Source organism: Phragmites australis, chromosome 2 (assembly GCF_958298935.1).
Source record: "Phragmites australis chromosome 2, lpPhrAust1.1, whole genome shotgun sequence".
Classification (NCBI taxonomy): domain Eukaryota; kingdom Viridiplantae; phylum Streptophyta; class Magnoliopsida; order Poales; family Poaceae; genus Phragmites; species Phragmites australis.
The window spans coordinates 17,243,617-17,260,488 of record NC_084922.1 but is presented as its reverse complement, the minus strand read 5'-3'; the positions used below and the strand labels follow the sequence as shown (position 1 = coordinate 17,260,488).

The 16,872-nt window shown below is 48.3% G+C and overlaps 1 protein-coding gene across 1 annotated transcript; it reads left to right on the top strand.

Annotated features, from left to right (window-relative positions):
• The first annotated feature begins 9,231 nt into the window (after positions 1–9,231).
• Positions 9,232–12,656, top strand: LOC133909910 (probable potassium transporter 3). Its single transcript, XM_062352446.1, has 8 exons — positions 9,232–9,306; positions 9,589–9,832; positions 9,942–10,193; positions 10,300–10,350; positions 10,440–10,700; positions 10,866–10,918; positions 11,054–11,171; positions 11,257–12,656. The coding sequence occupies exons 1-8, from the start codon at positions 9,232–9,234 to the stop codon at positions 12,654–12,656; spliced, it is 2,454 nt and encodes an 817-aa protein (XP_062208430.1).
• Positions 12,657–16,872: the final 4,216 nt, after the last annotated feature.

Below are 16,872 nucleotides of genomic sequence, written 5' to 3'. Positions count from 1 at the left end.
GTGTCTTGCAGGGACATGGCTATGAAGAGAAAAAGAAGACAGAGTCACTCGAAAGAGCTCAACTAAAACAACAAAAGCAGTAACATGGTATATAAATCTTACACCCAATTGCGTCCTGGGAGCTGTCATCACCTCTAGCTTAGTCCTAGGCAAAATGATCATGCGCTTTCAAGGGGCTCGACTGTGAGGACCCGTCCAAACGGTATTCAAATTAATCATCAGGCGGATCATTTCTCATAATCACAACCTCGACAATTAATCAGAATGTCATCCCGACACGTGTTTTGTGCCCAAGATAGGAACACATGCCTTTCCAACATATACATCACAACAAAGCTTAAGAAAGAGTGAGAAATTAACATTATATTACAAATATTTAAACATGCAGTTGTTTCCACAATTTACAACAAAAAGGAAACAACAACTACGCAGCGGAAGAAAACTATACAACAAAAGGATATGGAGCCACATGCCCTTAGGCTCTATACAAAAACACTGAGTTCGGAGTAGAGTGTGCTACTCTTGCCTACCACCCTGATCGGCAAGCACAAAGTAGCCGAACACCGCCTCTTCCTCGCCGACCTGCGAACCTGCATCAACTTAAGGGCAGCACCCTGAGTACGAAGGTACTCGCAAGTCTTACACGATATGAGTATACATATTCCCGACTCCAAGGATCATGCATTTAAGCTGGTAACAAGACTTAAACATGGTTAAGTTAATTAAGCGGTAAGCATTCTAGACATAGGTGTGAGCAACTAACTTAACCAACTTATATGAAACTACCCTGCCATAACCAACAACTGAGCATATGTAAATGTAACAACAAGTATATCAATGTGAACAAGTGCCAACTCGAACCACCAACCACCATACCCAGACCATAATCACATGTCCAACCATCAACCCCATGCCATCATCTACAAAACACAACGAGAACTCTACGACCGGGTGTAGATGAAACAATACCATGCTCATGACCGAGAGCGCGGCAGTTCAAATTATTTATACACCCTGCAGGGTGATACTCCTTGACCCACACGACGCGAGGACCATTCGGCTTGTGCCATCGGCCAAAGTGCACACAAGGGGGTACTCGTGACAACCTTTCCCAACTAGCCTCAACCGTGTGGGGCATGCATCGCTCGGCGCAACGATACTAGAACTACAACCGGAGCAAACTAGTACCACTTACAAGCCCGCCCGCTCACACCGTCGATGTTCACGCCCAAAAAGCCACAGCTGTGAAGGTATTCGGCTCGCCTTACCATTAGATCGGTATGTGGTGAGTAAAGTAAGTGCTAAAGCTAACAACCCCGACGATCAGCCTTAAACGATGCAAGCGATCTTTGGTGCTCGGGTTTCCTCTTCCGACCTGCCCCCTGGACTTTCCACTGAGGCAGACGACACCCCTAACACCACCCATATCTCATCTCATACTCACCACTCACCAACCATACCATCACCAACAACATGTAATTATAAACAGTAGTAGATCCTATTCTCACGAACAACAGAGAACGCCGTCATTCGACTTCTACCGAAATACCTAAGCATTGCTAACCATAGCGAAGACCTTTAGACATCGACTTCACCTCTAGGCTTCAAGGAACACACATAAACTCATGACCAAGGTAGAAGAATGCAACGGCATAGGTTCTACCCAAGGGTACCCGACACATGCATACATACATAAGCATAGATAACACTTTAGACTTTCAAGTTAACATGGTGCAATATGATAGATGCTTGCCTTCCTGCCCTGAATCAGAAAGGTTGGGTGTGTCGGGATCGAACTCGGCCTCTGGGATCGTGGGATCGGCGTTCTCTAAAAAAAATAACGCATGCAATGCTATGAGTATGGATAAAATGCAACAATGCATGCCATAAGATGCGCAAAACATGAATTGTCCAAGTGGTTTCATAATTTTCGGAGATGGTATTGATTATCAGTGATTAAACAAGCAGAAACACATCTAATTAACTCATCAATTATCAAAAGTATTTTATGGAGTTCCAACACTTTTAACACGTAGTTCATACTCATACGAAGCTAACGCAACTGGTCTCACATCGTTTGGAGTTTGGATGAATTAATTATGAATTTTACAAGCCTCTATGCGCCTAAAGGATAGTAATTGCGGAACCTCCGCACTGCAGAACCTCCGCACTTTTCCGGACTATCCACACATTTTTGCGGAGGTCCCAAACTGCAGAACCTCCGGACAATTTTTCGGAGGTTCCGGACTTTCCAGAACTGCTCCTATTTAACGGGAAACTTTGCCAAATCGATTTGCGATCTTTTCCACTCCAAAGGGGGGATATGTTTGGAAGAGTTTAGAGAGTCTAGAACTTAACTAACCACCTAGCAACTCAATTCCTAAATCAAATCTCAACCAAATCCATAATTCGCTCCTAATGCTCAAGAACGCATTGATTTCACAAAAATCGATCCAAATCCAAAATCGATCATCCAAATGCGTGTTCGTGCCATGGGAAGCCTAAAGGACTCACCAAGGATGCTTTTGCCCCACTTTGTGACCTTCGGGAAGAAGTGAAACGCTCGGGAAGAAGAAGAACTCCGGTGCTCCAAGTGTTTCAACCTAGAACACCTAAAACGATCAAAACAGGCTCGAATCCTTCGGGAAAACGAAAAAGAATTGGATGGATGAGTAGCTCTCAAGCGTGTGGTCACATGGGTACCACATATGCACCTCGGCTTCTCTTGTAGTGGCGGGAACCAAGTGGAAAAGGGAGAGCTAGAGAGAGAAAGGTGGGAGAGAGAGAGAGGAGCACGTGGGGAGTGAGGGAGGAGAGAGAGAGGGTGGGCTGCCCCCTTTTGAGTGAGAGAGAGATATTTCCCTCATGTGGGCTCCACAAGTTAGAGAAAAAGTCCTATTTTACTTCTAATTCAATTCTTTCTCCAATTTTCTTTTCGCTCACTTCATTAATCCAAATTGCAGTGCTATTGTGCTCCAAAAATCCCGAAAATTTTTATATCGCGATTTAATTCCTTAGGGGCATCTGATCACATAACTGCAGCTCAAATTTCAATCAGGCGATCCAAAACGATCCAAATTCGAATATGACTCAAATGACACATGTTTACTATTAAACACGCAATTACGGATTTCGGGACGTGACATCGACCTTCGAGTAATGAAGTCTTTGGCCACATGCCACCCGGTTAAACCACTCTGGCTAAGTTTGCCAATCCTCTTGCTGTAATGGGCAGTGTGGTCAGACTTGCGGTGCTTCTTTGACTAGGACAGATGTGGCTGGGGATGAAGGCCCTTATAAACTAAGGGAGAATTGACTGGATCGGAGTTGAAGACATAAAACCAATGTTTTTTCTAATCTTTTTTGCCATGACAAGGTTAGCGAGAACTAGGATATATGAATTTTTCATTCCTTCCATAGCTAGAAACCACAGCCTCCAACACATTTGTTCTCAGTATTCTTCTTTAGATGATAAAAGTATTGGAACAAAATCAAACTCTACATGATACCGAGGAAGGCTTCGCATAGGTGGACAAACACACTGAGCATGGTAATCAAGTTTGGGTCCAGATGGTGAAGCTCAATTTGGTAGCAGTCGAGTATGGTGAGAAGGAACATGGAAGGGGAACATTGAACCCACATAAAAAAATGACTCAAACACCATAATTTCATGATCAAATTGACACGAGGGGAATTCATCACCCGACGCCAGCCTCTGGTTGGCCAACTCATGAGGAGGGACGATTTCTTCGGCCTCAAGTTCCTGGAGCTTTCATTCTTGCATCGAAGAGATTGACCAGACATCCGTTAGGATCCTCATCTCATCCAGCTTCTTGTGAGAGGTGTCGGCGGCCTTCGCGTCAGACTTCTTTTCAGGCGAGGAAGGAGTGGTGGTGTTCACAGAGGTTTTGGAAACCATGGAGTTGAGTTTCTGTGCGGTAGCGCGTGTTTGAGTGGATTAAGACGAGAGCTTGCAGGAGAAGACTGATGGCAAGAGGGTGAAACAATGGCTACATTTCAGGTTTGTACGAATAAATAGCTTGGTATTTAACATCTCTTTGGTAACCACTCCCATCACTGTGGCACTTCATTCAGTGTGAAAGGTGGGATGATGGTGTCATGCGAATCTTTGCTCACCCATCCGCAAGCATTAAATGTGCATATACCCAACGGTTCAAAATTCAGGGTTTTTATCTTTTAACTCTACTTAGACTTGGGTGTCGATAAGTCAAGTTTCATGCATTTCTTGAGTTTTGAGTGCGAACAATAGCAAGGCGCTCAACCCAATGGCCTTTCCACTCGATACTTGAAAGAGGACCTTCCTTGCTCGATTCTTCCGACTACAAGCTTGATCTACCTTACTCGACCAAGCCTAGACTTGGCAGTACTCGAGTGGGCACTTGTGGAAGCCCTATCTAGTGAGCAGAGTTAGGGGGGCTACTATCAAGTATCTAACTACAAGGTATATACACATAAGGAGTGTACCATATGACAAGATATATCGTATGCCTACTTAACAACTCTATATATTATGGACCCGAATCTATAGGACTTGATACTCCTGGGGATCACAAAGACATATACTAGGAAGGTCTCGATTAGGTTATCTGACTCGAGTATGACTAGTCTATGGGCTGGATTCAACTATTTTTCCTTGGCCGATAGGATGAAGGACTCCCTATCAACTACGGCCAGGACTAAGGCGGTGCTAGGACCTCTTTATAAGGTAGGGACCCTGACCCCTGGATGGATGCATACGCATCTCGACGCAAGCAACTCCAAGACCCTAGATATTAGAGAAACTCGGCGACTTCAACCCTATATTAGTCTAGATCCAATCCCCTCCATTGTAATAGGTCTAGATAAATTGCTTGTACTCAAAATAGTCCATATACATCATTATCCACATAGGATGTAGGGGACCCAAACCTTTCTACATCGCGTGTCTTATTCCTGCTCAATCCCTGATCTCGAAGGTACCCTTGTTTAATTATGGTTATATTATTAGGCACTAATCTTTGACAACATCCTATGCAGGTTTCACCTAAAGTCTAACTCCGCTAAGGGCATCCTAGAACATGTTCAAGGCCATGGCAAGGTGATGTTGGACGATGCTCATCCGGCCCCCTCCTGGGCTAAGGCATCCCGAGTTTTGGATAGCTCTACATGGAAAGACATAATTCAAAAGGAGACAAGCATAGTGTTACCATGATATCTTTAATTTATGGGAAGCTTACCCCAAGACTTGTTGTCTAACTCGCAGTGCAGTCCCTCCTTCTTGGATGACTCCTTGGAGAGTTGGAGGCTCATTAGTAGAGCTGACAGTCCTTCTTGGCTAGCTGTCACTCCTTGTTGGCCTCGTGCCTAGCTAGTTGAGACCTAAGTTCCCAGAATTCCGTGCAAGAGGGTGCATTCACGACATGGCCAACTACGAAGCCTAGGTTAGCACACATAAATTTATTAACCAAAAGGTTATCTTGCAGAGCAATACTCACCACGAGAAAGGTGCCCAGGAAGTCCTCCAGGTTGTGACCACCCTCAACTCAGGTCCCCTTAACGACATCAGTTTGGGCTCCCAAGGCACCATGACTCCTGCCTCCCCGCTTCCTCCAGCAGAAACCAGGGGTTCAGCGGTCCCGTCCCGCTATACTTCACCCAGATTTCTTTCACCAGTCTCGGAGATGTTGTCCTCCTAAGCTTAGGGTTCTGGGGGCTCAAGGACGGGTGTCGATGCTCCACATAGTGAATCTTCCTTTAGTAATCTATGAGAAATAAATTTAAAAATCACATTTTTGAAATGTAAGAAGGGTGCCAAGGTGAACATCCATACCTGGGCCTCTTAAGGTCTCATTCCATCCTTTAACTTAGCCAAGTGGAGCCCCTCTCTAAGATGTCTTCTAAAGGGATTCCTCCTCGACCATGACTTCTGATATGGATAAGGTGATGTCAGCCGAGGTACCCATGCCGACAATCGCCTTTCTACAATCCTGGTACGACATCTACTCATGTTTCAGTCTAATCTTTACCACAACCGTAGAAGTTCTACGAGAAGCCCGGACACACCTTAGGTTTGGGTTGTAGGGATGGAAGCGCGGTGCCTGGAGTTGGAGCTGCAAACGGCGTCACAGGGTCACTCACCGACTGGTTGCCGCCCGTTGTGCCCAGGACCTCCTTCGTCATGTTCTCACCGATGGGGGACAAAACTGGCGATGTGGCCATGACACTTCCTCTTCCACTTGGGCTCATGAGCCCCATGATTTCAACAATGTCCGAACCTTCATCCCATACACTCGCATTCTTTGCTTCTGGATCAGGCCTTCCGCATCCTAGGCGCTTCATCATTCATATAGATCACTACCCAAAATCAGGACTATTCGGAAAAGCAAAGATAAAAGGTTCATGAGACTTTATGGCAAGATCTCAACCCTAGCCTTGGCTTCCATCTCTACGATGGGGATCAAGATGTTTGGGCGATGTCCCTCTGGGGGCTGTCTCGAAGAGGAATTTCGTCCTCTGCTCCACCTCCACCTCAGTAAAATCCGTAGTAAGGAATAACTCATAAAAAATAAGTACTTCCTACCCCCAACAACTACTCAGGATAAGCGGGTACCTGTCTCACCTTCTTGGGTCGGGTCCTCTTCGGCTGTGAACTCCTAGGTGCCTAAAATCCCCGGTCATAGAGGACTTAGACGTCTCCTGATGAAGTTTCTAGCAACATCTCATGTTGTCAATCCCCACTACTTTAGATCTCAGATCTCGACAATGAGGGTCCAAGTTGTGGCAGTGGTGGGTGGTGAATCCATCCACATCGCTGTCGGGAATGGTGCAAGTCCCCAATATGTAACTCCAGGTGGGGGAGGCTGCCAATAAAACCACCTCTTGTGCCACCCCAACTAGGAGCTTTTGGTGGAGAAGCCGATGTATTTCGTTGACTTCCCTTCGGGGAGGTAGAATTTAGCGTCACCAGTGACCCTACCCAAGAACCTCTTCGGAACGTAGAAGTACCAGAACAGGTCAAGAGGGGATCGCACGCCTAGATACACCTCACACATATGTGTGAAAATGTTGAGCATTATAATGGAGTTGGGATTGAGGTGGATAAGCTTGATGCCATAGAAGCTGAGCACAAAGAGGAGGAAGATGGAAGGGGATGAACGAAAGTTGCAATGAATACCACAACCCAGGTCATGTCTGGGCTGGGGATCTCTTGACCCTCCATCAATGTGCAAGAGACCAGAGTGCATGAAGGCATAATCTTGTCGCACTCCAGCTAGACCAAGGCCTCCTTCATCACGTCCGACACAGCCCATGCTGGAATCGCGGACTTGACGACAGCTGAGGTGGAGGCCTATTGCTTTTCTACCTTCTTGCAACCCATGATGCCTAGAAGGTGGGGAAGAAAGGTGAGGGTTTCGGCAATGGTTGCAAGCACAAGACGAGAGATGAAAAAGGCAAAAGGCTCATGGAAGATGATGATGAAGAACAGAAGTGTCTCACGAGCCGCCTCGGTTCCCTTTTATACAAGGACAAAGAGGAGCTTGATGATTCTCTAACTAGTATGGTAATGGTTTCGATTACAACTCGGGCCACGATTTTTTTGTGCCAGCGTCTCGTCGCATTTAATATTCAGAATCTCTTTCAATGCAAGTGAGAGCAATTGGACCATAACCATAGGGAACCCAGCTTACTACCCTGCCCAACGCGCACGATTTTTAAATGTCATCATGATCCTCTACTAGGGAAAGAATCTCTTCACCACTGCACGAAATTTCTACTACGACGGTTCAAATTTCATGCTTGGCCAACAAAGAGTCTTTTCTCCCCTCCCTTTTGAAAGGTTGGGATAATATTTCTCGGATGACTCAGAATTCCTACTCGGATGAAATACATACTTGGGGGCTCATGTAAGTACCTGGAGGTGTTTTAAATCTCGACTAGATGACCCGAGGACTTTCGAACACTCGACTAGATGTAAAATCCTATCTGAGGACCTGAGTTATCACTCAAAAAAACAAGCTGTCTAAGCATTTCACTTTACTGGGCTAAGTTTTTGATATGTTGTAGCCTCATTTCACATACTGATAGGGGGCTTCATGATGGGTAGTATAAAACTACTGTATACGAGTGTCCTATGCATATACATGTCTTATAGGGTTTCCTGTATTCTCAGAGCATAGTTCGTGTCTGGGAAAAGAATCCTTAGACATATGAAAACTGCTCGTAGGTCCCACGGTATCCCCTAAACAAGAAAGTCTATCTCCAAGGGTAATAGAATCCTACTCAAAAAAGAGTCCGAAGACTACATGGCAATCCATATATATACGGAGCCAGGGGACCCAACGGGAGACAACAAGCAACAAATCAATTCAAGCCCAACAGAAGCTATAAGCGCTCCATGATCCCCAAGCCTTCTGTATTCATAATCTACATCAACATCTCGCTAAGACTACACACAAGGAACCCTCAGCTAAGTTTGGATCATATCTAGGCTAGCCAAGACCCTCCTTGTAATCTATCTTGAAAACCAATACAAGAACACATAATATAAGACTATTATCCTTTGGATGACCTGAACCTATATAAATTTCTGTCCTATGGCATATGATTTTGCCGAAGTGAGTATCCTCTATTTTTTTCACGTATTCGTAAGACTGATTAGTAATTTACTAATCATCTTAAATTATGTGCCTCCGGTCATCTCACAGTGACATGGACAAATACATGTAGTCATCACGAATACGTTGAAACTCTTCCATAACAGAGTAATATAGAGTTAACCATTGTCTTATTGTATGTTCGTGTTTGTGCTGTGCTAAAATGAAATCTAATTAGTTAGAGTAATATTTGTCAACTATAGTGAGACTTTTGTTGTTACGAATCCGGAAAACAATTCAAACTAACGACATCCAAAATAAGAAATAAATAAGCACTTTTGAAATGCCGCTGCAATGCCAAATTGAGCTTTAGAAAGAAGAGTGTTCAATTTCTACGAGCCGCACTGTTCCATAGCTCTGCCCCCTAACCACGTGGCCAACTGACAACTGTCAACGTCCGCCTGAGAAAGCGTCTCTCTCTCTCCATCGCCACATTTCTCTCTGAGAACACAAACTCATCGCAGAGCTCCAGAGACGCCGGTTGCTCATCCATCTGAATAAAAATGCTCTCATAATCCGTGCATGCATCCACTTCCGACCATCGTCGTCAACGTTCTCTTCATCACCGACGAATAAAATGTGGCCGACGGACCCTGAGTGGGGCCTCTCGCCGAAGAACACCGTCGGCATCGACCCCTACGACACCACCCCGGTAAGTCAGCTCCTCCGACGCATTGGTCAATGTCCATGTGCAATTTTCTTTCTTGTTTGTAGATTGTTGTTTTGTCCTGCATTTTGGATTTAATCGTTGTAGTGCCAACATGGGCGATTAAGACTATTTTCCACCAACAATGTCTAACAACCCCCTAAATCAAGATCGAGGAACATGCATATACACTATCCACTGATCTACCAGTTCTCCGTCATGAATTGTATTGTGGTATTAAGTTTGATCGCAACTTACGTCCCTCATGTCGATGATGGGCGCATGCAGAAACACTGGACTATCAGATACACGAACCTCCTCGTCCTGGCGTACCAGAGCTGCGGCGTGGTGTACGGCGACCTGAGCACGTCGCCGCTGTACGTGTACAAGAGCACCTTCTCCGGCTCGCTGCGCCGGTTCCAGGACGAGGAGACCGTCTTCGGCGTCTTCTCCCTCGTCTTCTGGACCATCACGCTCATCCCGCTCCTCAAGTACGTCTTCATCGTCCTCAGCGCCGACGACAACGGCGAAGGTCTGTACGTCCGGTCACCTCACTGACTGCCGTCTCGATCGATCAACATCGACGACATGTCAAAATTGTAATCACACATGCATGCGTGACGCATGATGCATGTTTGCAGGTGGCACGTTCGCGCTGTACTCGCTGCTGGTGCGGCACGCCAAGTTCAGCCTGATGCCGAACCAGCAGGCCGCCGACGAGGAGCTCTCGGCGTACTACAGGCCCGGGTACACGGCGCAGGACACGCCCATCCTAAAAGCGCTGAGGAGCTTCCTCGAGAAGCATAGGAAGTCGCGCACCTTCCTGCTCCTCATGGTCCTCTTCGGCGCCTCGCTCGTCATCGGGGATGGCTTCCTCACGCCGGCCATGTCCGGTGGGTAATCTACATATCTACTCTAGTCGCCGCTTATTTTCAAGAAAAATAAATTCACTTTTTCGTTCGTCTGATCGATCTTGGCTGCGTTTCGATTTGTGCCCAGTGCTCTCGTCCTTCTCTGGTCTCCAAGTACATTCAAATGCACTCTCAAATGGTAATTAGTATGCCTCCAATTGAGTTCTTACAATTCAGTAAATTCGCTAATCATTATTGATTACATATCAAATATTTGGTGCACTTCAGGTGAGGTGGTGCTGCTGTCGTGCATCGTGCTGGTGTGCCTCTTCACCCTGCAGCACTGGGGCACGCACCGCGTCGCCTTCCTGTTCGCGCCCGTCGTCATCATCTGGCTGTTCTGCCTCGCGGCGCTCGGCATCTACAACATCATCGTGTGGAACCCCAGGGTTCTTTGCGCGCTGTCTCCCTTCTACCTCGTCAGGTTCTTCCAGCGGACCGGTAAAGACGGGTGGATCTCACTTGGAGGAGTGCTCCTCTCCATGACAGGTGCAGTACTACTCTCATGCTTTGTTCTGCACAAGCCAACCAAAAATGACATGTTCGTACTTTGTACTAGCATGCGATGATTGTTTGTCCTAAGTTTCCACTGTCTTTTTTGGTCAGAATAGTTACCTAAATTGATTGGTCGTTTGCACATTGCACTGTATGCAGGCACAGAAGCTATGTTTGCAGATCTTGGCCACTTCACTGCTGCATCCATAAGGGTAAATGGCGTTCCTAACTTTTCATTTACCCTTACGCAAACTTGTTTCTCATTTGAATTTCATTTTCGGATATCATTAACCATTTATCACTTCAAATTTCACACTCTGCAAGCGTGTATATGTCCATGCCTACAGATTGCGTTCGTGGGGCTGATCTACCCGTGCCTGGTGCTGCAGTACATGGGGCAGGCGGCGTTCCTGTCCAAGGCTCCCGACTGCGACATCCACTTCGTCTTCTTCGAGTCCATCCCGCGTAATCATATTAACCGCGCACCCATGCATGCACAGGTAGCAACCATTGATTGATTCTCACAGAGTGTGGTGTGAAACTCGCACAGGTCGCATCTTCTGGCCGGTTCTGGTTATCGCGACGCTGGCAGCGATAGTGGGCAGCCAGGCGGTGATCTCGGCGACCTTCTCCATCGTGCGCCAGTGCACCGCGCTGGGCTGCTTCCCGCGCGTCAAGATCGTGCACACCTCCAGCCGCATCCACGGGCAGATCTACAGCCCCGAGATAAACTGGATCCTCATGCTCGTCTGCCTCGCCGTCACCGTCGGCTTCCGCGACACCAACTTCATCGGGAATGCCTACGGGATGGCGTGCGCGGGGGTGATGGTGGTGACCACGCTCCTCATGTCGCTGGTGATGGTCTTCGTGTGGCAGCAGGGCTTCCTCCTGGCGTCGCTCTTCCTGCTGGCCTTCGGCGCCGTGGAGTGCATCTACCTCTCGGCGGCGCTGATGAAGGTGCCACAGGGCGGGTGGCTGCCGCTGGCGCTGTCGCTGGTGGTGGTGTTCGTCATGTACGTGTGGCACTATGGCACGCGGCGGAGGCACCTGTTCGACGTGCAGAACAAGGTGTCGCTCAAGTGGTTGCACGCTCTGGGCCCCAGCCTGGGCATCGTGCGCGTCCCGGGTATCGGCCTCATCTACTCCGAGCTCGCCACCGGCGTGCCGATCATCTTCTCCCACTTCGTCACCAACCTCCCGGCGTTCCACCAGGTGCTCGTCTTCGTCTGCGTCAAGGCCGTCCCCATCCCGCACGTCCGCAGCTACGAGCGCCACCTCGTCGGCCGCATCGGCCCGCGAGAGTTCCGCATGTACCGCTGCGTCGTCAGGCACGGCTACAAGGACGTACCGGGAGATGACAACGACTTCGAGAACGACCTGGTGCTCCGCATCGCCGAGTTCGTGCACATGGAGGCCGCCGAGGCCGCCGCCAACGCTGACGCGCTGCGATACAGCGACGTCTCGCTGGAGGGCCGCATGGCCGTGGTCACGCGCCCCATCGACCTCTCAAGGACGGGGCTGCTCATGCGGGCGCCCATGCCCGCCGCCGTGGAGCAGAGCCTCGCCATGCGCGCAGCCACCGCCGCCGCCATGGCCACGGACACCAGCAAGTCGGAGACCCTCCATTCACTGCAGGCCATGTACGAGGCCGAGTCGCCGGGGTTCGCCGTCCGGCGGCGCGTCCGGTTCGAGATCGACGAGTCGACGGGCGACCGCATGGACCCGGCGACGAAGGAGGAGCTGAGCGCGCTCGTGGAGGCAAAGAGCGCCGGCGTGGCCTACATCATGGGTCACTCGTACATTAAGGCGAGGAAGAGCTCCTCGGTGTTCAAGAAGTTCGCCATCGACGTCGCCTACTCGTTCCTCCGCAGGAACTGCAGGGGTCCCGCCGTGGCGCTCAACATACCGCACATCAGCCTCATCGAAGTTGGCATGATCTACTACGTCTAGTCTTGCTTGAATAATTTTGGTGTCTCGAATGAAATTAATTGTTTGAACTGAGATCAATATAATTTGGGTTGATTAATTGCTCGATTAAGGTAAGGGCTTTATGGTAGTACTAGACTACTAGTATGCTAGGTATGTGTCCAATAAAACTGTTTTTCAGTACAAGGATCAATTTGAGGATTTGCCATTCAAATAACTCTGCTTCGCCACACTCATAACACTGTACAAGTAATGGGATTACTAAACATCACCTGAATGTTAGATGACTCCAACACTTGAATTTTAGTGTCTCAAATTTGTGCCAAGATTTGTGCTTTTATGGATGGTGAGTCTACGTAAGAAAATTCATGTGTTTTAAGGCCTCCTAACACCTAAAATTTTTATACCTTTGTTACGATTAGTTTATATTGGAATTACGGTAACATTGCATTGGAATTAAGTCACCTTTTTGGTGTAATGTTCGGGTGGTGATGGCGTAATAAAAATTTAGGTGTTAGAGCCTCCAATAATACCTGTTTTTTTAGTACTAAGTTAGTTCTAATTTAAGCTGTAGATATCAAAATTGTATGGCCGGAAAATCAAGTGTTTAGAGCCATTAAAAAAAACAAGATATTGTATAGACGCTCTCATGTTAAATGCCACTTTACACGGTCTTACCATTGATTCCACATGTTAGGGAACTCTCGTCTTTTTCCTTTCGATCTCTTTCCTCCTCTTTCCTCTCATGGCGTCAAGCCATCCATGGCCCTCTGGGAGATGGGCCGCCGCCCATCTGTCCTCCTCCCAACCTCCCCTCCACTCCTGCCCAATGCTGCTCCACGATGAATCCACATTTCCCACCTCCGGTCTCACATGTTATCGTCCTTCATGCAGCCCGCCGCGGTAGCCTCGAACTAGAGCGCGGCGGCGAACTAGGCTCGGTGGACTGGAAGAGAATTCAGAGGTCCGTATAGAAACAAATAAATATTAATAAATTCAATATATTTCTTTTGGAGGTGAAAACATTACACTCACAACATTAATGCAAGAACCCGATAAAACAATTAAAAGAATATCCATACTAATGTCAACATGGCCAGCTCCTTATACTAAGAACATCTCTAAAAGACACCCTATTATGTTCCCTATAGTTAAATTTAAAAAATTTGACTAAAAAATACCCTCCAATAGCTCTCTAAACTGAGTCTCTATTTTTACCAATCCCCTAAACACACCTTCATCCTAGCTAGAAATAGGAAACCCCTCTCAGACTCCCAATCCTACTGAGCCCACCAACCTCTGCAAGGTGTAGGAGCGCCACGCGGTGCGTCCAGTGGCCAGGTCGTTGTCTCCCTCGTCTCGCTCTTCGTGCGCTACGGCCTAGTCGCCTTCATCCTCTGCCTCGCCGCCAGCGATGATGTTTGTTCTGCGTAAGTCCTGGTACCATGCAGGAGCTGTTGAGCGAGGTGGTGTGCATGGAAGACTTGGCGGCTAGCACGATCGACGATGAGGAGGCAGAGAGGCAGGAGCAGGTCGAGGCCTGCACTCACCAGGTGTTGCATCAAGCGCCCAAGAACGACGCCGATGACGTCTAGGCAATGCCCATTGGCCTATTCAACAAGGTCTATACAATTATTGCATTGCATCAACCATCAACTAGCTTGTTCTTTGCTGATTAATTAGCAATGTTCATGGTGCTTGCTTGCAGCTAGAGAGCCGGTAGGAGCGCTACTTCGGCGAGTTGGGCCGCGTGGCATCGTCGTTCGAGCTAGTGTTGGGGGATGACATGGCGAGGAGGCAACTGGCGGCTTTGTTGTGGGACAACAGGAGGGTGAGGACGATGATGACGGCGACAAGCTGGTGACCGAGGAGAGGGTGGATAGGGTGACCTAACGGATGAAGCTGGGTGTCGCCATGTTTGCCGAGCACACCTACATGATGGTCACTGTCGTGGTGCCGGAGTCCGTGTCTGTCGGCCTTGCCGTCACGCAGGACCGCCCGCTCGTTGCCTCCACCACCATCATGCTTACCTGGTACTGCCGCTGGTGAAGAGGAAAGGGAGAGATTACATGTGGGATCCATCCGTCGGTGACACAGTAGAGGACATATAGAGAATAGGATATTAAGAGTTTATTGAAGAGGAAGGAGATTTAGAGAGCGAATTTTATTAAAAAGGCTCCTTATATGAAGATAAGAAAGTAAGTTTTAGAGAATCTCTTAAAGATACTCTAATTATCTAGCTAGGACAAATATAAAAAAAAAACACAACTCCCTAACCAATGGCTGCTGCAACAACTTACTCTACCAAATCACCAAAGATGAATAATAGACAACTTACTCTACCAAATCCGCAAGAGAATTAGCCCCCGGGATGCTGGTATCGGATTCATCTCAGGATGACGCATTGGCCCCCATACGGCCGGATCTCACTATGGGCACGTGCCAGGCAGACAATGTGTCGTGGCACAACGGTTTCATGGACGCCACACGGAGTCACATATGTTGCTCTCCATATGAGTTGCCGCCCCCACTTGACGACTAGGTTATGCATGCCCTTGCCGGGTTCTCTTGCGACAGTGTCAAAGCGGGCATGGGCTCTGGTACAGGAGAGCCGCGTTGTCAGATTTCGAGTCACGGCCTCGGTCTTGGTCGTTAAGTCTGATCATGATGCATTGGTTAATCTTTGCGGTGCTTGATCATGACGCCTGGTTCTTGGAACGTGGAAACTTTGAACTTGCATATCGACATCGCACCGTCCATGCCCTATAGCTCTGGCGCCGGTGACCTATACATCAGCCGTGGCTTCTTCTCCATGTGTATCATCACCTCTCCTTGGGGGAACCAAAAAGGCTCGACGGCAGTTACTGGTAAGGGCCAAGATAATGATAGTATGAGGTCGCGCCCAGGTTATGGTAAAGATAAAGAAGGTCCTGCGGCTACGGCATGGCCTGGCCGTGTTGATGACCAAGGCCATCCGGTAGAAGCGGCACCATGGCCTGGCCCTGGTGATGACTAATGATCAAGAACGCCTGACGGCGACAGTGGCAGTGTAGCTTGGTCCTGATGATCAACAAAAATGCCCGGATGTGACAGCAGCAGCGCGGCCTGGCCCTGGTGATCACCATGAAAGCCAGGCTGTGGCGGCATCAGTGGAGCCTGTCACTTGTGATCACCATGAAATCCGGTCTGCGGTAGCGGCAGTGTGGCTTGGCCGTTGTGATCACCAAGAACGCACGATGATAGGGCAGCCTGGCCCTGGTGATCACCAAGAACCCCTGCCTGCAACGGTGTGGCTTGCCACTGAGTCCCTGACCACCATAAGCACAAAAGCAAGTCGACGGGAGCCCCGCTTCATGAGCACATCTTTTTTTCGAATACGCAGGAGAGCTGCGCATCTTTGTATCAAGATAGAAAACATAAAAAAGTTTTATACCATGACCATATCATGGTTGGGAAACAAATATAACGAAAGCGGACTTGTACAATCATCTATGCAACTAGGTAGACAAACACGAACATACGCTAGACCATGGCACCGTATCTGCTTAGATGTTGCAGGAGGGCATGTAGGTGCTTTGCTCTGGCTTGGCACCAGTTGTCTGCCTCCTCCCTGGTGAGTGCAACAAGGATGTCCGAGGTAACGCGCCGCTTGTTGAAGACAACATCGTTGCGCACCTGCCATATGCGCCAACTGATGAGAAGGAACAAGGAATCAAGACCGCTTCGATGTTGTGCAACCACATGTCATCGCAGATCGCTCCACCAAGTCATGAATGATCCCTAAGATGGAACATGGGCGCCAAGGATTCGCCACCACAGTTCCCGCACGATTGCACAATTCAACAAGAGATGGTTGATGGTTTCTGCATGCTGATCACAGTGAGTGCAGGAATCTGTATCTTGCAAACCGTGCCTCCTCCTTCGAGCATCCATCCAAAAGCGTCCATGGAGCACCAGCCACCCCAAGAACTTAACTTTCGCCGGAGCCTAAGCTTTCCATACCATGTTGGCACCTTCGCAAAGGATGGAACCATGAAACATGGATTGATATGCAGATCATGCCAAGTACTCCCTTGAATTGTTCCATATCCAAATTACACGGTCCTCCTTGGTGCCCAAGTTGATGAAGCGGAGCTGTGACCATAGCCGAAGGAACTGCTACAACGCTGGAATTGAGAGGGGTCCGGTGATGTCCCTAATCCATCGATGGTCCAGCACAGCACCCCTGACAGACCTCCTC